Source organism: Brassica oleracea, chromosome C4, assembly GCF_000695525.1.
Source record: "Brassica oleracea var. oleracea cultivar TO1000 chromosome C4, BOL, whole genome shotgun sequence".
Lineage (NCBI taxonomy): Eukaryota > Viridiplantae > Streptophyta > Magnoliopsida > Brassicales > Brassicaceae > Brassica > Brassica oleracea.
In genome coordinates, this window is record NC_027751.1 from 50,336,646 (window position 1) to 50,360,002 (window position 23,357).

The 23,357-nt window shown below is 36.3% G+C and overlaps 6 protein-coding genes across 11 annotated transcripts; 5 read left to right on the forward strand and 1 right to left on the reverse strand.

Moving 5' to 3' along the window:
• Positions 1 to 2,342: 2,342 nt before the first annotated feature.
• On the forward strand, positions 2,343 to 4,007 carry LOC106340391 (annexin D3-like). The gene is made up of 6 exons (XM_013779272.1): positions 2,343 to 2,458; positions 2,532 to 2,677; positions 2,788 to 3,015; positions 3,095 to 3,307; positions 3,535 to 3,627; positions 3,730 to 4,007. The coding sequence occupies exons 1-6, from the start codon at positions 2,383 to 2,385 to the stop codon at positions 3,931 to 3,933; spliced, it is 960 nt and encodes a 319-aa protein (XP_013634726.1). The 5' UTR covers positions 2,343 to 2,382; the 3' UTR covers positions 3,934 to 4,007.
• A 447-nt stretch (positions 4,008 to 4,454) lies between these two features.
• LOC106341867 (intron-binding protein aquarius) lies at positions 4,455 to 14,334 on the reverse strand. 5 transcript variants are annotated; one of them, XM_013780601.1, is made up of 15 exons: positions 13,850 to 14,334; positions 13,688 to 13,777; positions 13,541 to 13,603; positions 13,315 to 13,401; positions 13,072 to 13,224; positions 12,840 to 12,976; positions 12,419 to 12,653; positions 12,151 to 12,261; positions 10,923 to 11,981; positions 10,581 to 10,841; positions 9,893 to 10,078; positions 8,643 to 9,797; positions 8,191 to 8,544; positions 7,838 to 8,091; positions 4,455 to 4,875 (listed from the first exon to the last, which is right to left on the reverse strand). In XM_013780601.1, exons 1-14 carry the CDS (start codon positions 14,219 to 14,221, stop codon positions 7,885 to 7,887), a joined length of 4,470 nt encoding a protein of 1,489 aa, XP_013636055.1. In that variant the 5' UTR covers positions 14,222 to 14,334; the 3' UTR covers positions 4,455 to 4,875; positions 7,838 to 7,884. The 5 variants fall into 5 exon arrangements, with proteins under 5 accessions (XP_013636055.1, XP_013636053.1, XP_013636052.1 ...); XM_013780599.1 differs by lacking the exon at positions 4,455 to 4,875 and adding an exon at positions 4,908 to 5,037; XM_013780598.1 differs by lacking the exon at positions 4,455 to 4,875 and adding an exon at positions 5,011 to 5,048.
• LOC106341868 (sodium/pyruvate cotransporter BASS2, chloroplastic) lies at positions 4,825 to 7,637 on the forward strand. The gene is made up of 13 exons (XM_013780603.1): positions 4,825 to 4,954; positions 5,222 to 5,327; positions 5,575 to 5,698; positions 5,776 to 5,817; positions 5,892 to 6,005; positions 6,070 to 6,132; positions 6,204 to 6,331; positions 6,404 to 6,485; positions 6,580 to 6,631; positions 6,722 to 6,819; positions 6,895 to 7,053; positions 7,153 to 7,242; positions 7,331 to 7,637. Exons 1-13 carry the CDS (start codon positions 4,855 to 4,857, stop codon positions 7,406 to 7,408), a joined length of 1,236 nt encoding a protein of 411 aa, XP_013636057.1. The 5' UTR covers positions 4,825 to 4,854; the 3' UTR covers positions 7,409 to 7,637.
• A 2,761-nt stretch (positions 14,335 to 17,095) lies between the features above and the next one.
• Positions 17,096 to 18,503, forward strand: LOC106340413. Its single transcript, XM_013779289.1, has 2 exons — positions 17,096 to 17,657; positions 17,729 to 18,503. Exons 1-2 carry the CDS (start codon positions 17,289 to 17,291, stop codon positions 18,260 to 18,262), a joined length of 903 nt encoding a protein of 300 aa, XP_013634743.1. The 5' UTR covers positions 17,096 to 17,288; the 3' UTR covers positions 18,263 to 18,503.
• Positions 18,504 to 19,712: 1,209 nt separating this feature from the next.
• On the forward strand, positions 19,713 to 21,067 carry LOC106341127. Of its 2 annotated transcripts, none has more exons than XM_013779947.1 (5): positions 19,713 to 19,861; positions 19,939 to 20,088; positions 20,183 to 20,287; positions 20,362 to 20,538; positions 20,731 to 21,067. In XM_013779947.1, the coding sequence occupies exons 1-5, from the start codon at positions 19,751 to 19,753 to the stop codon at positions 20,992 to 20,994; spliced, it is 807 nt and encodes a 268-aa protein (XP_013635401.1). In that variant the 5' UTR covers positions 19,713 to 19,750; the 3' UTR covers positions 20,995 to 21,067. The 2 variants fall into 2 exon arrangements, with proteins under 2 accessions (XP_013635401.1, XP_013635402.1); XM_013779948.1 differs by having other exon boundaries at positions 20,696 to 20,768.
• A 148-nt stretch (positions 21,068 to 21,215) lies between these two features.
• On the forward strand, positions 21,216 to 22,475 carry LOC106340358 (protein ELC-like). Its single transcript, XM_013779241.1, has one exon. The coding sequence runs from the start codon at positions 21,405 to 21,407 to the stop codon at positions 22,392 to 22,394; it is 990 nt and encodes a 329-aa protein (XP_013634695.1). The 5' UTR covers positions 21,216 to 21,404; the 3' UTR covers positions 22,395 to 22,475.
• The last annotated feature ends 882 nt before the right edge of the window (positions 22,476 to 23,357 follow it).

Below are 23,357 nucleotides of genomic sequence, written 5' to 3' on the forward strand. Positions count from 1 at the left end.
TATGTATTGTCTTCTATACCTGGGAGAGGTATATTTTTTATTTTTTTATTTTTTTGTCAAAAACAATGTACTAGATTGAGTTTGTATTGCACCTCAGTGATTACATTACCACACAACACTAGACTACATATTTTATGCATCGTGATCTAAACTTGCATTAGGAAAGTTACAACATTAACTAATCATAAGTGACATCTGCATAAGTTCTGGCAGATAATATAAGATACGATACAGAAGGTTAAGATCCATGTGATTTTGAATAGGTCGAATCTCAGATAATCAATAATATAAGACTAGTAAAAGTCAACTACGTGCGATTCACTCCATCTTAAACGAACATCAGATAACAATTACAATGAATAAACAGATGAAACGATTATTTTGTAGAGTTTGCATGTATAACGTTATTGGATGTTAAATCAGAAAAGGGTGATCAGACCAGCATTCATGAGTTGGCTTCGTTTGTTATATTATGATTCATGGAAAAAAAAATTAAGACAAAGAATAAATATTGAATCATTTGGTACACGTGGGACAAAGTTTTAAAGAGCATAAAATCTTTCACATAAATGAACAAAATAGGGTTCGAAGATCATGGCAAGCTCTTCTTCTCTTAAACTAATATTAATGTATTCTTTAACAAAAGTTTGATGCGTTCTCATTATGTCCAGACTGTCTCTCAACGATTCAAAGGAGTAGATAAGAAGCCTCCATCACGTTTCCTTGGCGAGACTAATAAGTGATTACGTTTTTAATGTACTCCAACAAGCATCATACATTCACATGGTGTTTAAAATAAAATAAAATAAAAAGTTATTGCTGCATGCCTGTCATCGGGGTTGTACAAATTACAATTACATTATTTTTGTCATACCTTCATGTGTCCCTATCTCAAAAGAAATATTTGGTCAACTAAATTAATTTTAAACCGGACGATACATTAATTCAACTGTACGAAGATTATAAATATATAGCCAAAGACATGGTGTGTCGTTTGCAGACGTGCCCATAAAAAAGATCACGTTTAAGACGAAGAGACGACTTCGCAATAATTTAGAGGGGACAGAACAGCAGTGTCTATATATGATTTGCATTTCGCTATCTCTTTTGATTTGATTTGGTTAAACTTATTCGTCAGTCATATGATCCCGTCATTTCTATCCTCTTAAATCTATTAGCTATATACGCATATGTCACAGAGACAGACGTGTTGTTGTATTTTTTTTTCACAAATAAATAATGTTTTGACTCATAAAATTAAGAAATAAATTTATTTCATAAAATTAAAAAATTTATTTTTCTCCAAAAAATAACTTTACAAATATAATTTTAAAATCGTTCAACCAATTAAAAAATTGACTGCAAAATCTAATTGGTTACACATTTTTTAATAAAATTAAAAATAATATAAATATACCAAAACTTCATCTATTTTGAAACAACAACCATCTTCTAAAACATCAACTATAATGGAACGGAGGGATTAGTTTTTTTGGCCGGAATGTGAATATCATTAAATATGAAAAGTTTAGGTTAGACATTATAGCCTATCTAATCTAAGTGTTTGGTGGCAAAATGGAAGAAGATAAAAACAAGGAGAACATAGTTTATACAAACACAAAATATCCATATTTTCTTTCTGATGAATGTGCATACACATTGGGCTTATATTAAATTTACACTAAAGTGAAAATTTAATAGATTTTTTAAAAAATTAATTATTTAGTTATAATTTATGTAAATGATTAAATCACAATTTTTTATGAACTGAGGCTTTATATTTAAATGTATAAACCAAAATCAACGATTTTTTTTTAACTGGCTTTCATATTTAAATTGCATGAGAATAAAATATTTACAGCACACTATTTTGCAATGGACAATTCGAAGATAATTTCACTATATAATTAGTTGCACTAAATCAACTTTTAGTAATTTTATTTTCATTAATCTATATAAATGATGATAAATGATATTTTATGGATTCAAACTTTAATTACAAACATTAACGAATCATTAATTAGATTATTAGACTAAGAAATTGTTCATAATCAAAACATTATCTTAAGGAGCTCCTTTGTGGGTTAAGTGGTAACTGGTAAGTAATAGATAGATAATGAAAATAGTTATAGAAATAGTGACTACTAAGTAATATATAATTAATACTGAGCCCTCGTATTCAACGTCTTCTTCGAAGTCCGAAATATTGTTACAGTTCAAACAGAACAAACAAAAGCTATTATTACAGTAACGTCTTCGGGGGGTATTTTCGTCCAGCAAGATTCCCTTATTACATAATTATACACCTAAGTAAATAACGGATTCAGACAAAACAAGAGAGATAAAGAAACTAAAAGAGAAAAACAGAGAAACATCTCTCAAATGGCCACCATTAGAGTACCAGACGAAGTTACTTCCGCAGCTCAAGATTCCGAAACTCTCAACCAAGCTTTCCGCGGTACGTTACCGTCAGTCTCTGCGTTTTGCGTGTGCGGCTATCTCAAAACAATATGTATTGTCTGTCTTTGTAGGATGGGGAACAGACGAGAAGGCGATCATACGCGTCTTAGGAAAAAGAAACGAGAGCCAGAGAAAGAGAATCAGAGAGAGTTACAGAGAGATTTACGGCAAAGATCTTATCGATGTTCTCACCTCTGAGCTCTCTGGTGATTTCATGGTACTAAAACATTCAATAACATTTTTTTTTTTTGAAAAAACATTCAATAACATTGTGATTAAAGATTGATTGTGTCTTCTATAACATGAAAGCTTGTGATTTATTTGCAGAAAGCTGTGGTTTTATGGACTTATGATCCAGCAGAGAGAGACGCAAGGCTTGCTAACAACGTCTTGAACGGGAAGAAGAAAAGCATAGAGAAACTTAAGATCATCGTAGAGATCTCTTGCACAACTTCTCCTAACCATTTGATTGCTGTGAGGAAAGCTTACTGTTCTCTCTTCGACTTATCTCTTGAAGAACACATTGCTTCCTCTGTTCCTTTCCCTCTTGCAAAGGTATACCTTCTTTTGAGTTTTGATTGTTGTCATGAGAAGCTAAAGTCTTGATGGTCTGCATGGTAAAACATGAGCACAGGTACTGGTGACCTTGGCAACTTCTTTTAGATATGACAAAGATATGGCTGATACAGAAGTAGCTACTATTGAGGCCGGTATGCTGCGTGAAGCGATCACAGCGAAGAAACTAGATCATGATCATGTCCTCTACATATTAGGAACTCGCAGTATCTACCAGCTTAGAGCAACCTTTGTTGCTTACAAGCAGAGTTATGAGAACACATTAGATAAGGTGAGTTTGGCTTTCATTTATGTTACGTGTATATGTTATCTCGACTGAAAAGGACCCTAGCCATTGTGTCGGAAGTTCGACTGTTGGAACAAAACTAATATTACATGTTGTGGTTACGGCACTGGGAGGATTACGGGTTTCGGCCCCGAATCTCTTGTTTATTGTTTTTAAAGATGTTATATTTAATTCTTTACTTGATGCTTGATGTTGTGTTGTTATATGGACAGGATGTTGATGGATGTCCGGGAGATGCTGATCTGAAAAGTCTATTACAGATGGTGATCTTGTGCATTGAGTTCCCTGAGAAACACTTTGCAAAGGTACTTCAAAAACATTTGAGCAGATGTTACTCAAGTAGACAAGAAAGGTGTTTATCTTCTTTCCTTTTTGACTTTTGTGTTGTTTTTGTTTATGTTTTACAGGTTGTAAGAGACTCCATTGAAGGGTTTGGAACAGATGAAGATTCGTTGACGAGAGGGATTGTGACGCGTGCAGAGATTGATCTGATGAAAGCAAGAGGAGAGTACTTCAATATGTACAATACAAGCATGGATAACGCTATTATTGGTGATGTTTCCGGTGACTACAAGGACTTTCTCCTCACTTTGCTTGGTTCCAACATCTGATCTTTGTTTTTTTTTTTTTTAATATTATTGGCTTGTGATTTGTGTGACTTGTAACAAAAACTTCATTTTCACTCTCCAGTTTGAACAAATGTTATAAAAATAATCAAACTACTCGTGGTTGTTGAATTTTCTTCTGATATATGTTGTATATATTTGAAAAAGGAACTGAAACTAAAAAAAATGTAGGTAGAGCCAAATACAAATCAGGGCTGCCACGCCAAAGTGTAGTTCACATGGACGTTCGGGTTATATTTGGATTGGATTGATATATGTTCGAGTTAGGTTTGGTTAATCATATTTTTTATTAGGAAACTTTTTTTTTAATAATTTTCTAAAAAAAATCATTTTAAATGCAAATTCATTTTGGATTCGGTTAATAATATTTTGAATTTTTTTTCAAAAAAAACTAATATTTGAATATTTTACAACCGGACCATGATAGACATAAAGTTAAATATTTATTTATTATTGTGAATAATCATTTCAAATGCTAATTTAATACGGACCAGATTTGGATAATAGGAAATCCAAAATATGTTTATTAAAGTTTTGGATTTGGGTTTCAGTTACAAATGTCCAGAACTAGTAGTGGGCCACAGAAACAAAACTCAAGCCCAATATTATGATAAGCAAGAATGGCACACTTACGTGTCATCTCCAAAACGGCATAAAGTCCGGCGGGAAGGCAGACAACTCCGATGTGACAAGCACACTCTTCGTTAATCCCAATATGGTAAAAGATTTAAATATTTTTCTTGAGATATTTTGTGCAGATTGAGTTAAAAAAAAATGTGTGGCTCTTGTCATCTTCCACCAAATCACACAAGGCTCCAAAAAAAAAAACATTTTCCTCCTGCTTCTTTGGAGTCATCTTCTTTATTTCATTTTCTTCTCTTTCTCTGTGATCCTTAGACCCTTTTCATGGCCTCTATCTCCAGAATTCTGCCAACAGATGGCAGATTAAGTCATTGCACTTCATGGGTTCCTGTAACTCTTATGAGCAGAGCTCAAACTTCACCTGGTATATAATAACATCAGAGATCCTTTAATCTAACACAAAGTCTCTGGTTTTTTTTGTTGTTGCTGATGAATCCAGTGCCTGTCCTGGAAAAAAACTAATAAAACATTGGCCTTAGTTTCCAAATTTTTTGAAAAATTTTATATGTAAATAAAATCCCAATTTAAAAAAAAAAAATTTAAGTCCCAAATTTTTTAAATTTTTACTAAATGGTTTAGGACCTCCAAATTCTCAGGGCCGGATTAATCCATTTCTCTGTGTTTATTTCAGATTCTCTCAAGTTGTCTCCCGTTGGTAAAGCTGGAGTAAGTTTAAGGATTCAGAACAGTTGTAGACCGTTACGCTCTGTCTTTGCTCTCGAGTCAGCTTCCTCCAGGTACTTTATTGGGGACTAAATAAAGTTCATCCATTGATGTAATTTTTTTAGTTAGATGGGCCGGCTCTAAGATTTTAGGAACATGTGTGTCTATGTCTATGTAAAAACCATTTTTTTACAAATTCAAAGGTCTAAATTTTTTCTTTTTGAGGCCTTTCACATAGCATGGCCCAGGGACGGTCCTGGTTAGATGTGCGTCAAGTTCAAGTTAGCTTCTTGTTTAACATGTTCGTTGTAAACTTTACAGGAGCAGCCGAGTTGTTTGCAATGCTGCTGCAGATTTTTCAGGTGATGCACCTGAAAGCACTCCTAAGGAGCTTAGCCAGTACGAGAAGACTATTGAGCTTTTGACCACCCTTTTCCCACTTTGGGTACCTTTTCTATATGCGTTTGATATCTCAAAATGGTGGAGTGAATGTGATGCTTTCTTTTGTTTGTTGGTGTGCAGGTTATTTTGGGAACACTTGTTGGCATCTTCAAGCCATCTTTGGTATGCTTTCTTCCATGCTTCTTATTTTTGTTTAATCGTATGTCAATCTAATAGATTAAGTGTCTTTTATGTAGGTTACATGGTTGGAAACAGACCTCTTCACTCTTGGTCTTGGATTTCTCATGCTCTCCATGGGATTAACGCTTACCTTTGAAGATTTCAGAAGATGTTTACGTAACCCCTGGACGGTGAGACCCTATGACCAACTGTGTATCTACTCTCTTTATGTTAACATTTGGACTCCTCTTGCAGGTGGGTGTTGGTTTTCTTGCACAGTATATGATCAAGCCAGTGTTAGGTTTCCTCATCGCAATGGTATTGTTTCCCTTTTTTTTGGTTGTTGATGATTGTTGAGGAGCCACCTAATACTAAACCTTTTATCATAGACTCTTAAGCTTTCAGCACCTCTTGCAACTGGTCTTATCCTCGTCTCATGCTGCCCTGGAGGACAGGCGTCAAACGTTGCCACCTACATTTCCAAGGGCAACGTAGCACTCTCTGTACTCATGACAACGTATACTCTTTTTCTTCACTTGTTTTTTTAGTTCTTGAAGGCCTCTCAGTAATATGTTCTCTAATTTTATAGGTGTTCAACAATCGGAGCTATTATAATGACTCCTCTTCTCACTAAGCTTCTTGCTGGCCAGCTTGTTCCCGTTGATGCTGCCGTGAGTTTTTCTTTGTGACTAGAAATTAGCAAAGTAGAATTGTATAACAAGATAGTTGCATCTTGCCATATAACAAAGGCTTTTTTGACATTAGGGACTAGCTCTTAGCACTTTTCAAGTAGTGTTGGTGCCTACTATAGTTGGAGGTAAAGTATTGAGCTCAGTGTTTCTAGAACAATGAATTTGCCTATGATTCCTTAGGGACTAAAGTCTTTTTTGTATGCATTGTGTGACAGTTCTGGCTAATGAGTTCTTTCCTAAGTTTACGTCGAAGATTATAACAGTGACACCTCTAATAGGAGTCATTCTCACCACTCTTCTCTGTGCTAGCCCTGTAAGTAAAATTCCATATAACTACAAAATTGAATGTTTTAGGAGTGAAAGTAGTATTTGACTCTTGTGAAAAAAGATTGGACAAGTTTCAGAGGTTTTGAAAACGCAAGGAGGTCAGCTCATACTCCCAGTAGCACTCCTTCATGCTGCAGCCTTTGCTATTGGCTATTGGATTTCAAAGTTCTCTTTCGGCGAGTCCACTTCCCGCACCATTTCTATAGAATGTGGAATGCAAGTAAGTTAAATTCTTATACACCAATGTAATATATTGCCGTTTGTTTTGGTTAGAAGCTCCTTATTTAAGAAACTTTTATTGTTTTGTGCATAACTGCAGAGTTCAGCGCTGGGGTTCTTGCTTGCACAAAAGCATTTCAAAAATCCTCTGGTCGCTGTTCCTTCTGCAGTCAGTGTTGTCTGTATGGCGGTAAGTTTTCATAGGCATTGTTCGTTGAACCAATGTGTAGTTTATGTTTAGTGGCATTGTTGTAACCATGGTCCATTGCATTATGCAGGTCGGTGGGAGTGGATTAGCTGTGTTCTGGAGAAACCAACCGATTCCGGAAGATGACAAGGATGACTTCAAAGAGTGAAAAGCTATTTGTGTCTATGGGATTGTAATGTTTATAGACATGATGCTCCCTTGTGTTTGATTGAAAGACATAAACCAAGATCTGTGTTAAAAAGGACAAACAAGGGCGTGCATGTTGAATCTGTGGTCAAATTTTTCGTTTGTTTTGGGCTTGCCAAGTTAGTCCCAAGACTTGAGCAATAACACAACTCTTAAACTAGCTTGGATGACAGGCGAGAAGCTTGATTTCATCCTTGTCTCAACATTTAAACATGTCTATCAGATTCTATACGAGTTTCTAAGCAACGACTGTGATATACCGCTCAGTGACTCCATATCCATAAAATTTATAATGCTCTATCTCATCACCAACAAAACATTATCGTAGATTGATCCTCTATATATAGAGAAATAGAAATCAGTATGCATTCGAGGTGTTTAGTGATTTTACCAGTTACGTGAAAGGAAAACTCAAGGTTTGATCTGCTCTAATTCTCATCAAGCTTTCTCATTCTCACTGCTAACTCCATTGTCCACCTCCATGCTAACCGTCTCCTTTGATGATTCGTCAACTACACCATCTACCTCTGGCTGCATCTTCTTCTCAGATTCACCATCTTCGCTAACAACTGTATCACTCTCCATGTGATTACCGTCTTCAATTTGTGGCGTGTGATTCTGGTATTGCTCGTACACCCCTTGTGCCTGTCCCCAACAGAATAAAACACACACAAACATGAAGCAAACGACTTTCCAAACAAACAAAAATTAGTTAGTTATCCAAGCAAGTTTTGCGTCGGTTACCTTGTAGAACTCGTTCATCCTATCGTGAACTATGTGTGCCATCTCTTCAACATCATGAACAAGATAAGGATTTCCAACTTCCTCCACCGCACGATCTGTATATGCTGATGTGTTCTCGCTCAGGTTGAGCCCGAGCCGATCGGGTCTTTTCAGAAGAAGCTGAAACGTTGGTTGCAGCTCATAGCATTGTTCAAAGAGAGAGCGGCGGCAGAAGACGTACAGACCAAGCCGAGCACGTGACATTGCAACTACCAACCTTCTTACATCACGCAGATGTCCAACAAAGCGTGTCCGTACAAGAGACAGCAAAATAAAGTCATTCTGCTGTCCTTGGAACTTATCCACTGTAGTCACCTGAGGAAACAACAAAACCAAGACGCTCAAAAACACCAAAATAGATATGGAAGCATTGCACACACACAATGCATTAACACACGAGAAGGATAGTTTACCTTGCTAGGCGGGCCGATGAAAGAATAAGGAACACAGCGACGGTTGATAACATCACGGATTAAGAGCTTCTGCCCATTATACGTCGTCAATATCGATATCTTATTAGCAGGATATCCTAGCAATCTCATGTATATATAGACACTGACGATATATTCAGCTTCTCCTTGATTTTGATAAAACCATGGAGATGGTGTTGACTCTCCTTTCCCTTCGTAGTCAGGCACATTAATCAACTGATACTCATATGAGAAACCAGCATTTGCTCTATGAAAGATGGGTGCTTCCTTAACAATGGAAAGGTCTCCCAAGTCTCTGTATCTCCAGTTGTAGAGTTTGGCTAAGCTTGGCCTCGCTCTTCCTTGAGCATTAAGCTCGATATATGGAATACCAAGACGAACAAACCTCGTAAACAGACTCTGATCCATGTGACTGTATTTCTGGAAAGCCATGTTCTTCACCACGGGAGGCAGCTGGTGGTGATCACCAATCAATATACAGCGCTTGAGTCGTGAATGGCCATCTTCTTGCCTCTGAAGTAACATTGGTATGAAAGTCTCGATTTCCAAAATCTGAGCACTTTCTTCCATCAGTAAGTTATCATACTTGAATCCCAGCTTAAGAAAATCTCTCCTCTTTAATGCCGCATGAGTACACGTCATTGCTACAATCTTTGCTTGTTTGGTCATCAGGTAATTTGCTCTATCAGCAGTTGATTTGAGTAGTTCGAAGGCCCTACACTCTTCTAGCTCTTGGAACACGGTCTTGAGATGAGTGAAACAACCTTTAGCTGCCCTCATGTCTTTCTCAAATGACTCCCCGCTAAAAACAGGTTTAGGCGCGTCTGAGAAGAATTCTTTGAACGGGAAGCGATCTTGAACAAACGATGGGTTGTTTTCATTTCCACCACAAGCAGCAAGAAATAGCTCCCAACGCGAGTAGACATGAAGCAACCAGAAATACCCAGCTGTTTCACATGTATAACCTACATCCTCTGGAAGTTGAAGTGATCTTGCTAATCTTTCAACCTCGCTGAGCAGTTCTAAACGTCGAACAAGCATGGCATTGACACGGCCTTGTCTGCTAAAGTCAAGATCGGTGGCAAGCTCTTGTTCACCTTGACCTAGACGGAGTAGATACCGCGCTGGCACATCCCTCTGAAAAAACAAACCCATGTAACATTTGTCGGTCAGAACCTGTTAAACCATTACTCCATATAACAAAAAAAAAAAACAGAGAGACGCCAATGTACCTCCATTATCTTCTCGAAAAGATCATTCAAAGCCTGATTTGAATGAGTGATAATTAAGGTCCTTTGTGAAGGACAGTTATGATATAGCACATTTAAGATTTGCACAGCTGTATCAGTCTTTCCGGTACCCGGTGGACCAACCACCATAGTGAGCCCAGGCTGAATACCAGAAATGATCGCTCCAACCTACAGGACAATAATAAGTATGGTTTGATTAGAAATTGCAACTAAAAACTATTCATCTTGAATCCAAGCCATATGTTTTGGAATATTTTATCAACCAGTAGAGAGAAAAGGTCCCACCATTGAGGTGATAAAAATACTTTTGGAACTTCAGGTAAAACTTTCTCCGATTAAAATAGAATATCATGTGATTCTTAACTAGATCAAAGAGACGAGACTAAGCCAAATGCTTTACTATTCATTCGAACGAGAATGCACAAAAGTTTATACAGGTTAATAAATTTCAGATATAAAACACAATGAGGCCGCATAAAGATGATGAGTAGCATTCTATTTGACTTGATTGTTCTGTAAGGATATGTGAATTCTACAGTGATCAATTTTCTCAATATTAAAAATATGTCACGAATAACAAAGCTGATGAGCATAGCCAGCACAATTACATAGTAACCAAATGGTCCTAATCAAATAGGTGTACTGCTGAGGATATAGAAATTAGTAGTACCTGCGTAGGTGTGAATTTAACTGAGTTCTGCTTCGGCTGGTCCTGAGGATAAGGCCCTGGGTCTGGTGGGGTGTATGCCTCGACAATAAGTTTCTCCTTCGGGGACACATCCACCATATCAACATTTTCTGATGGATTTACTTCAGATATCTTATTTCCAGAAAGAGCATAAGCATTCCCTTTTAGTGTCTTTGGAAGAGTGATTCGAAACGGAGGCCTTGGATCCAGAACTTCAGCACCATCAGCATTTACGAAAGATACCTGCGGTGCACGACTTATGAGAGACATGGAAAAAAAGGCTGTTCTAGATCACATCATATACCACAGAAAATAATTACTAACCTCATAATGTGGAAAACTTTCACTGAGATGATTTGAATCAAGGAAAGTATCTTTGAAGCCCACGGTTTTCAAGAGGTTTGGCATATTAGGCCACTGTGCAGCAGAAGGGTTGCCATACCCAAGAAAAACGTTATGCAACCAATCCGGTACAATACAATATTCATTCATGAGATCTCTGATAGATTCCAGAATAGCCTTGAAGTTGTTCTCTTTTGGTTTCCTCCTCATTAGCACATTAAATGTGCCATACACATCCTCAGCACCTTTTTCAGCAATGTCTGTAACATCTATGTGATACTGTGCAGCATCTAAAGCGACAGTCACAGTCCTCATATCACCTTTTGGGGGCTTCCATTCATCCCGTTTAACTTTTCCAGAAAAATCATTCATCAGATTGCCTTCCTCGTCACGGATATCGATGACTTCACAACCACGGACATACTGAAGCCCGAGCCTCTGCGGTACTGTAGCTTTAGCAGCTTCCTCTACACCTAACGGCTCAAATGAAGGGCGTATACAAAGCAAAAACAATACATCATGCTCTTTAATAGAATTCCACTCAGATCTTATCTGTGTTCTGTAACTCTTGATACTGAAGGTAACTTCTGCAGTCACAGATGCTGGCTTCTCTTCTCCAATATTAGGCTGTTTCACCTGAGCGATTTTGAATCCGTTAATCGGGACGGCCATTCGTGACCAACCACGAAAAGCAGTTTCTCCCTCGTTATTTATGTGTGCAAGTAGATGTGGTACAGCTTCCTGTATATCTTCACGAATCTCGTAAGTAGATTCTAGACGGAAGAGATTGAAGTTTCTAAGGAGGTAATCATGGAGTGTTAGAAACTGAAGATTAAGCTTTGGAAGAGCAAGGCAACCTTCCCCAGAATAGTTAATGCTTGGAATAACACTTTCGTCCCACATGATTTGCTCATTTGGGTACAAAGGCAGAGCGTTTATGGCTTCTTTCTGAGACTGTTGCTTCTCAAAAGAGGAGACCACGACCTCAGTCAGAAAATCCTTACTATCTGCCCAAGGATCATGTCTTGAAACCAGTTTGAGCTGTACAAAAGCATACGAAAATGAGAACGATTTAGGTGGCGAGGTCGTAAGTTAAATTGTAAAGGAACATAAATGTATGAAAAAGTAAACTAAAGCCACCAGCAGCAAGATTCCATAATGATTAGTTTCACATGTGAACCTACAAGAATAAGCCTTCCAGATATAATACCTTTGAGCAGACAACATCCCTTAAATCTTCAAGAGAAAGCGCAGACAATCTCCTCCTAAGATCAGAACTCTTGTGAACCGAACCAATGCTAGCCAAAGACACATCTTGCAACTGAAACAAACAATATAACAAAAAACTGAGAACATGGAGAAGACAACCCAAATATTATTAGAGAACAAAGAAGACAGCAGATTGAAGGCTTCGAATTCCATCAGTAACATAGTAAGCAAAACTATCTATCTAATTAACCATGGATACCAGGAAATACCTTAGGTATTTTCTTAAATGCAAGTAGCTGAAACGCCATAAAACGATCGTAATGAAATTGAAGTGCTTCATCATCAGTTAATTGAGTTCCATCATGATCCTTAATCTCAAACTTTTCGTAGAACTGTAACAAGTCAACCAATTGGGCGAAAAGCTTCCCCTTTTCATGTTTGTATAGGACACTCAGTCGACACTTGGCAACAACTGCTATATCCGCCACAAGAGGTCTCAAGTATCTGTAAAAATCAAGACGACGAGATGGAGTAAGAAAAAATAAGGTCCAGTAACTGAATGATACAGAAATGGACACAGCGTATCAAGATTAATAACGGAGATATCATCAGGACCAAACAAAAACACCTAGAATGCAGAATACAGGTTTTGACCTACTACATAGAGGCCCTGGTGCGAAATATTATTACCTTCTTGTTGGAAGTTGGTTCAGCATATCAATGAGAAATTCCATGAATCTCTCGCAGTATAAGACGGAAGAATCATCGACCAATTGAGAAACAGCAGTATCATCAATCTCATCCGCAAAAACACCGTGATCAAGCACCTGGATGAAAAAAAAAAATCATGAATTTTTCACAACTATGCGAAAATAATTGGTAAACATAAACAACTTCAGCCTAATAACAACATGCTTCTTACCTCGACGAATTCTTCTATTAGGCCTCGAACAAAATTTGCTTCAGGTGATGAAGATGGATCAAACTGCTCCCCCTTTGACATAGCCTCAGCAGCCCATTTCTTCGATGACCTCTTCCACTTTTTTATTAGATCAGGCTGAAGGCAGAGCTCCATCTACAATTGCGAGAATCAAATAATGACATCAAAGCAACTACAAAAATACACAATCATCCTTAACAAAATTCGCCTGAACCAATCCCCTACCTGGAAACGTCCATAAGACAAACTGTGCCAAGACTGTAATCCTGCTAGACTTAGAACAGTCTCATTAACCACCCCATCTTCCAAACTCTGCAACATCACGAAGTTACAGATATTAAAAATAAACGTCGAAACAATATATAGCCCGCGTGAAATACGAATCTTGAGCCATGTGCAGCATCAATCTAAAATACTTCCTACCTATATTGAAAAAAAAACAGAAACAAACCTGAAAAGCATTGATCATGAAGACCAAATAATTTGTCTTCTCAGCAATAGTCAACTCTCTCCCCTACAATAGTAAGCCAAAAAACAATATGAATATACAAATAATCTTATAACAAAGCCCCACATTGTAAAGAAGAAGATCTCAAACCTCTTTAAGTCGAAGAACCTTCTGAAGAAACTTCTTGAAAAGATCTTCACGATCATGAAAGCAAACCCAAGCCGCCACATTCTCCCTGAACTATACAAATCGCAAGTTAAAGTTCTCATCATCAGCAATCAGCGAGAGAGCAAAAAAACAAAGCCTTACTACCTTCTCGTTAATCATAAGAATCATCGACATAACATGCTCGAAAGAGGCCGCCTCGGGATCGAAATTAGGCCACAGGTAGTTCTCCAAGTACTGGCTCACCTCGAGAACCATCACCCGCTGCAGCGGAACGGGCTTCCTTCCGCCGCCGGCGACCTTCAGCTCCGCCGCGTAAATCTCCTTGACGACTTCCGGATCGAACGGTTTGCCTCCTCCGGTTCCGGTCCAGCTCTCCTCGGCGATCTTCGTTAATCTGTCCTGCTGGATCTCGGATAGAGTGATCGAGGAGCTCGGGAGAGTGGTGGACTCGAGCGGGTACTCGGCGACTCTGTGGCGCTTGAAGTCGTACGCGCCTGTTCCGTAGACCTTCGTCATTCTCTAAGCATGCAGAAAGGGAAATGGAGAGGATGATAGTGGAGTGGGAGTTGAGTTTTAGGGCTTAAAGCGTCGCCGAGGAGAGACGAGATTCGTCGACGGAGAAGATAAAGGCCGTGTTAGTGACCGACCCGACCCGAGTGAGTTAGTTTACGGGCATATGGGCCTGGGCCGATATTTGAGCTCGAGGTATTTTTATACTTGGATGGTTAAAATAATTTGAAAAGGCCAATGATATAAAAATGGTAGAGCTAGGTTTACTTATACAAGTTAGTTTGGTATATGCTCATGTTATTGGTTTATATATTTTGATTGATTTAGAAATTCATATAGCATTTATAAATCCAATTAAAATATGCAAATCCGGAAGTTTTCCCTCAGATTTGAGTCTTTGTATTTTTAACTAAAAAATCCAAACAAATCTATTCAAATTCATTATAAAATCAAATATATTAGTAAATCCGTACGATTAAATAACATTTGATTTGATACAGAATTTATGAATCATTAAAACAATAACACATGATCTTAATACATATTTGAAAATCATAGAACCAATAACACTAGATTTAGTTCGGATTTTCAAATCCATTAAAATACAACAACCAATAACTCATGACATTCTCCGGTGTGTTTCCTTATTTCTATTTCTAAAATAGAGTAACTCTAAAATAGAGATGTGTTTCTCTCCGATGTATTCCTCTGTTTTTGTTTCTAAAAAGGAATATTCTCAAAAATTATATTTTTATTTTATAACAAGTACCTTTTATTTATGAAAGTTAAAAATCAACCCTATTATTTTTTAATTTTTATAAGATTTTTATATAATTATAACTTTGTTTAAATTAAAGTTTCATTATAAGATTGTTTGGTAAATAAAAAGTGTGATTTTATGTTTATAAAAAATGTATTTTCTTATCAATTTTTTTGTTATAATTATAAAATTTTAAAAGTTGAAGGGATGTTTTAAAAATAAAAAAGTATACTCTATTATAGCAATCTCTATTTTTAGAAGTAAATATAGCAATGGTAAGAGATGCTCTTACGAAAACCTTTATCCAGGTCAAGGGATGGTTAAAGAAAAAAAACGGCAAGATGACTTTTGATTGTTTGCTTACAAGTTAAAAGCCCAAATTTTTATTTTTTGAAGTTTAATATATTTTTGTAAAAAAATCTTGTGTTTTAAGGATAACACATTTTTTTGTGAAAGGGATAAAACATCTAATAAATAAAAAACAAGGAGCAAAACAGAAAATATTTTTTTCTTAAAAAAAAGAGAAAATAAATTACAACAATCGTTTGAACATTTTTTTTATTTGACACCTTTTTTGTTTTCTTCACTTAACTGCATTGCTTTATTCCTTCTTTTAATATTAGAAAACAAACGTGACGTATAATCAACTGTTACATACCTTTTTTCACGAGAAAATAAATGTGTTTGATTGCGTGTCAATTAGTATCTCGTTTAAGCTTCTAGATTGAAAAGAAAATTAGGTAATGATTGTTTCCATTAGTTTTTGGTTTTAGTTTTTGGCTTTAAATTTTAGTTTTAGATTTTAGTTTTTGGTTTTTAACTTTTGGATTTTGATTTTTGATTTTCAGCTTTTGGTTTTGGTTTTTGGTGTATTCGTAGTTTGTTTTATAAAATAACCAATACATTGTTTTAAAATAATAATTTTTTAAAAAAAATTACCATTAAAATTTATCAAAATATAGTGGCTGTTATTTAAAATAAAAACATTACCATCTTTTAAATTATTTTGTTTTTAAGTGTTATACTTAAATATAATTCATAAAATATCTATAAATTATAAAAATTAAATATTTTAAAATTTTGAAACTATTTATAAATTTTATTACATTACATGAAATATTTTTCATTTTTTAGAACTTGAATGGCTATTTTTCAAATTAATATAATATATTTTATTAATAAAATATTTTAAATTTTATAATTTTTAGTTGTCATTTAGTATGTATAATAAAATTATTCAATAATTTATTTATAGATGTTAATAATTAATTGGTTACAACTAATACTAAAATTATCTATATTTATTTACATATATGGAACACATCAATTATTTTACATTAATGTAAATGATAAAAAATTTGCATGGGGATTTTATCTTTATGAAAATATTGTTTACTTAATTATTAATTAATTAAAATATTACATGGGGATTTTATCTTTATGAAAATATTGTTTACTTAATTATTAATTAATTAAAATATAATATTTTATACAAAATAAATAAAATTCGTTTTATATTGAAAACTCATAAAAGTTGGTTTTTGGTTTTTCTTCACAAATTGGTTGAAATTTTGAAAAACTAGTTTTCCTAAATTTTAGGGAATCTATTTGTTAAAAAACTTAATTGGCAAGTGAAATAGTTTTTACAAAAACTAAAACTAAAAACTAAAACTTGATTGGATAAAAAATGGTTTATACAAAAGCAAAAATCAAAAACAAAAACAAAAACTACAAACAATCAACTTCGATTTGATCAGCAACCCTACGACAAGTTACGGTATACGGATATACTGTACTAAAAATAGGCGAATATACTTTCGTACAAAGCAAAAAGTACGTACTCAAACTACGGAGGGGCATTTCCGTCATCTTCTCGTCAACTTATTCCGGATGGATCCGTTAACAGACTCCGGCACAAGTGGAGTCGCAGACACGTCCGGATCTTTGTCACTTACGAAGAACCAACTCCCTTAATCTCACGACACGTGTTCCTGACCGTCTCAAAGTTACTAATTTTGACACGTAGGACAACCACGTGTGCACTATATCTTTCCTCTTTATAAAAACCGAACACAAAGCCTTATCCTTTGTCTTCTTCTTCGTTAGTTTCAGATCATAAAGATTTTGTTTTGTTTTGTTTTTTCCGTTTTCGAATTCAGTTTCTGATCACAAAAAGCATAAAGCTCTAACGTTCTCGCGTCGTCGCGTATCTCGGAGACTTTATTACCGTATCTAAAGACTTCAAAATAAAGCAATCTTTCTCCCTTTTTTTCTTATATATTTATATTTTGGCTCAAGTTCGAAACCATCGTAATGCCGTTTCACACGAAGATCCAACCGATAGACTTGTCGGAAGATCTACCGACGATGAAGCAAATGCCGAAGTCGCGTTTGAAGCGTCTCTTCGAGCGTCAGTTCAGTATCAAGAACGCCACGGTCGGCGATTTCGACGCGCCGCCGCTTTCTAGAGGCAACTCCGGAGATTTCGAGCCGAGTTCCGTCTGCTTGGCGAAGATGGTTGTGAACTTCATCGAGGATAACAAGGAGGAGGAGGAGAAACAGAGGTGCGGTCGTAGCCGGTGTAGCTGCTTTACCGGGAGTGGAACAGAGAGCTCCGGCGATGAATCCGAATGGTCGGATGATGTCAAGTGTTCGTCTGGTGAAGCTTGCGTGAGGCTCAAGGTATGTTCTCTAGGTTTTTGCTTAATAAAGGGTAAAGCAGAAACCTGATGGATCCAGATTCGTTTTTGTAGAGTTTGGTTCTATGTACGAGCATCAGCGAGAGGAATGTAATGGCTGACGTGACCAAGATTGTGGAGACAAGTAAGCGTAAAGACCAATCTTGCTTGAAGAACCTGGTCAGTGTGTTGGTGAGGTTAGGTTACGATGCGGCTATATGCAAATCTCGTTGGGAGAAGACTCCTTCATATCCTACAGGGGAGTATGAGTATCTGGATGTGATTATGGAAGGCGAAAGACTGTTGATCGACATTGATTTCAAGTCCAACTTCGAGATTGCTCGTGCGACCAAGACCTACAAGTCGATCCTGCAAACTATTCCTTGTATTTTTGTAGGCAAAGCGGATCGGTTGCAGAGGATCATCATGCTTCTATCTAAAGCGGCAAAGCAGAGTTTGAAGAAGAAAGGACTTCATGTGCCACCGTGGAGGAGAGCTGAGTATGTTAAATCAAAGTGGCTGTCTACTTATGTTCGTGGAGAGGAGAAGCAGGAAACGGTAGATATGTTGAGTGCATCGGTAGGTGGTTCCATAGTCTTTGGTGTTTGAAGATTGTGTGGAAGCTTTTGTTATAATTACATAAAAAGCCTCTAAGAGAGGTGTTGTGAGAGATAGGAGTGTTCTGAGCCCCTTAATAGTTTTTTTGATATTTAAGGGTATGAACTGGTGAATCACAGTGTGTCTCCCCTTGTCTTTTTGGTGTAAAGGAGACTGTGATCAGACTCGGTGACTGTCTTTGCTTTTGTGAGACTAATGGATTATAATAATTAAACAATAATTGTTGCACCTATTGTTTTTAATAAGACATTCAGAATCCTTTGAGAAGATAAAATGCTCCTATATATTTGATTTGCTGATCTAGTATGGGAGGCTCAAGAAGAAGTTTAGCTTATAGGAACTGAGAGTATATGAACATAGAAAGAAGAGGTTAGGTAACATCATGAGGCTAAATACATCATTATTTACAATGATGGGTTGTAATATTTTAATCTGGTGCTAGGAGTTTTTCACCTTTTCCTAAATAGTTCACCAATATTTCACCTGCATATAGTTTCACTGCTTATTGTACAGTCTCAAGTCTTAGCAGAGGAAAAACAATGAAAATTCTTGTCACAGCTAATGGCCTTGCATGGAAATTGTCTATTTTTTTTTAGGTTTTCACAAATGAAAGATGATAAAGATTTGTAGAGGAAAAAGCTGAAATGAGAAAATACCAAAGCGAAGACAATTCAAATGTAATGGCGAGGCATAAAGCTGATATAGAAAAAAAAAAAAAAGAGGAATCTAGAGAAGCACATTATCAGAGTTCGTAAAACTGGACCACCTAGCTAACAATGTGGTCCATTTCATCTAGTTCACAATAATCTTTTAGCTTTAGATTAAGTAATAAAGACAATGTAGTTAGACCATTCTTCCAAAAACATAAACTTCCACACAATAATACAGAACAGTCACTATCCGTTATTCCCTAAGCTTGACTCAACATATCTCAAGTCCTTTCATTGTGAAAACAATAAAATGAAGTTTAAAACCAAGAACATCACAAATAGCACAACCAGATTTATCCTCAAAATCATCATCATCAACATCAACATCAACATCATCAGCCCACTGGTCTTTTTGCCCAGGCCTACACTGATCCAGATCAGAAATGACTTATCAGAAAGACAGAAAGTCTGATCCAACTAGTTGGTTGCTTTGTGGGGTTAAACATTACTTTAGTCATTATTATATGTTTTTGAGACACTCATAATATCATTTGAGAAGAGAATGAGCTGGCTTCTATTGAGTTGTTGTTACTACATTATTAAAGAAGTAAACCTATAATGTCACGTACTTTGCATATGTATAGAAATTATTAATAGTTTCGTTGACGAAATTATATACTTCCTTGGCGTGGGGAGCAAGATCCTCATTAATCCGTTTAATACTCAGATAATGTGATTATATAAGAACATAATACTTGCAAAGTAAAGATACTATCAAAGAGACTTTTTGTTAATAGCATTCACAAACACGACAAACAGAAAAGAGGCTATGGATTATACAGGCAACAAACTGAAGAAACATAACTTAGAAGCTGAGAAACGACTCAAGAAGGTGGAACAAGATTATCTCCACACAAGCCAAAAGTACACAGAATCAGATGTAAGTTTTCAAGACATGTAAGCCCTGAAACATACCACCAAAAACATTAAAAATGCTTTATCTTTTTGTGCGGCCAGTCACAGTTTCAGAGCCTATACAATGAGAGAAGGCGTGCCGACAGTCTCTGTTCCTCGGCTGAAGCTTTCACTGACTGGTGCAACAATTTGGTAAAGAAACTACATGAGGCTCTTGACAAGATACCTACAACAGAAGAAACCATTGATCATGTAATGATACTCCAAATAAACAAATGTCATTATAACACAAATTAATCATATAACTAACACACACTTTTTCCTTAAACTTGCTTTGGACATTTAGAGCCTACAATTCTCGATGTCCAACAGCGTTGAAAGCTTGGAAGTTGAACAATGCCAGAAGCTGGACTGTGAAGCAATACGTGATTTCAGAGAAGTTAGCCGTGAGGTACTACTAGTACTATTGTGTGCTTACAAGTATCATAAGTGGCCTTTTAATATTTTGTCTTTCCATAACATTAGCTCTACTACATTCAAAGAAAAATGCCAAGGAGTGAGAGCAGAAGATCTATACAGGGTCTCCTAAATGAGGTTAAAGAGAAGAACAAGTGTAAAGACAAAGCTGTTTTAACTTGTACACTGGTTTGTAACCCTACGAGTTGTGACAATTTGAGAAAATCTGTGGAGCTGGAAATAAAAGTAAGCACATCCCTTCTTTCATTTGAGACATCCAACCTAAAACCAATTGACGATAAATTGACCTAAATCTTTTATATATTACTTAGTTTTATTGAAACTCCCGACGTGCACTATTTTTAGAGATTAAGCCTTATTAATCTCTACATAATTTCAATAGACTAGCCAATGAGAAAACGTCTGCAAACTATCTAGGTTCTAAAGAAGCTGATCAGAGAGATTCAAAAAGACTGGGAAGACAAACTGCAGATTAGGCAATGCGCAAGGGGTCTATATAGCGATTCCAAACGAAAAGTGAAGCATCTGCGGAACAAAAAGGACCACCTATCTGGACAATGGGACGAAGAAAAGAAACACATGCTCGGGAATAAGGAAAACCATGAGAGGAGGATAGGTACATATCCTGAGGCTGAATATATCAAGATGGTGAATGATATAACTTACCATGATCGGATGTAATATATAATTTCATCTTCATAGTTTCACTGCTGTGACTGTAGCTTGGTTTGAACAAAAATAACTAACGTTCTTTAAAAATACATAAAAGACTTGGCAATCTTCAGCTATATAGTCAACGTCAAGTGATTCTAAAATGATTGTTGTTAGAATTTAATTACAAAAGGTGGACCAAGCCAATATATAGAATAAACTAAACACATGACTGATTCAGTGACAGAGATATAATCTAAGAAAACAAAGGATAAAGACCAAAGTAAACTTCCAAGAAACAACACAACAATCACTATCCCTTGTTCTCTAAGCTTTGACCAACCAACAAAATCTGAAGTAATTTTCATAATATAAAACAATAAAACTCAGGAACTCAAGAACATCATAAAATAGCAAGAACCAACCCATCTTTGGCCTCAATGGCATCATCATCATCATCATCTTCTCCACTAAAATTCATAGAGAAGGCTCTTCTTGCAACTGGTCCATTTGCTCTGTCCTACACCGATCCAGACCAGAAATGGGTCATAAGAAAGCATCTAACTTCGTTCCTCCAAGACTTCTCAAACTTCGACCTCTCTACTGATACTTTCAACCACAACAACGGAACCACAGTTCAACTCTTTCGTCTGGATGGCTCTCTACGTACTCCTCAACAAAGCACAGCTGTACAGTTGACCATTTGGGTTCACGAGAACTACCCGTTGACTCCTCCTCTTGTCTTTGTGATCCCTCCTGATTCGATGACTCCGGTTCGGACCAACCACCCATTCGTCAGCTCCTCTGGTTACACAAACTCTAACTACATCGAGACTTGGGAGTACCCACCGTGCAATCTCCTCAACTTCGTTCGAAACCTCAGGAGAGTTCTTGCTAATGACCACCCGTTTGTTCAGACAGACTCCATCCCGACCAAGACTCGGTCGGTTTCAAGACCCGAAGCTCTAGACAGGTTAGTCACGAGTCTCCACTACGACGTGTTGGCAATCATGTCAATATCAGAGGAAGAGATTGAAAGCCTCTGGAGACTCCAGAAGGAAGTGAAGCAAAGATCAGAATCGGTTAGAACGATCATCAGCGACCTTGAGACAGAGAGGGAGACACTTAAAGAGAATGTTCTGAAGCTCGAAGAGGACACAGATGTGTTGGCTATATGGGTGGAGAGGAACTATCCCAAGCTGATGAAAGCGACGTCCAAGGACGTGGGAGTCGAAGAGATGTTTGAAATGGAAGAAGAGAAGAAACTGTTGGTGGAGAGCTTGGCGGCAGATAAGGCTATTGAAGATGTGCTGTGTAATTTGGAAGAAGCTAGTAGAAGGGGAGAGATGGAGATTGGTTCGTATCTGAAGCATGTTAGAGTCTTGGCTAGAGAACAGTTCTTCTCGAGGCATCATCACCTATATATGTAAATATATACTAAAATGAGTCTTTTTGGATTTCATCTTTTAATCTTCCCTTACATTCATATATATTTACCCAGTGTTATAAAAGATCGGTTTATCCTCCGTCTATTCGGTAAATCAACCTAAACGAAATGATTTTTAAAAATCAGTCTAGGTACTAAAAAATGGTTTAGGTGCCCGCCTAATCACTAGACTCTTATAAGACATCTAACCTAAAGATTTCTTGAATATTATTGATTTTACGTGAACTTCGAGACGCTTAAATAGTACATAACATATGGTCCCAAGTGCAGTCTTGGCACGTATGTTACAAAACCAATATACTACTGTGTTCTCTGTTCGCTAATGCTATCAGAACATGGATAGGTCTTCATATTCATATAACTAATTAATCAAATTTTCCGTTACATTCATAGTATTGTTTTGTATTTCCAAGAATAATCTGTTATAAGTCTTCTATGCATTTTTAGTTATAAATCATAAATTTTCAAAACACATTTTTAATATTAATTTAAAATTTAAAGAAGTAAAAAATAATATATTTATAATAAAATTTAATATGTATGGGAAAGTGCAAACATATTTTGATATAATTTTTATATTCATATTCCCCGTTACAATAATAAAGTCCAAAAAGGAACAGAATAATCATATTTTGATGATGTTAACATTATTTCATACTTATCCTTTTTTTTTTTGAAACACATATTTCATACTTATCCAATTCTGGATTACTGTAAACTGGTGATGACTTTTTAGTTGCCTCACAAAAACTATTCTTGAAAATTTATTATCATAGATTCATAGTTGACATCAACTTGCTAGTAGGGATGGACGCAAGACGGGTACTTACTTTCTTACGTATATTTGATATTTGGCTGGCATTGAACGAGTAATGAATTTTTGGACTTGTACTTGATTTGTCGGAAACGAGAACTTGTTATTTCGAGTACTTGTCTAAAAATATGT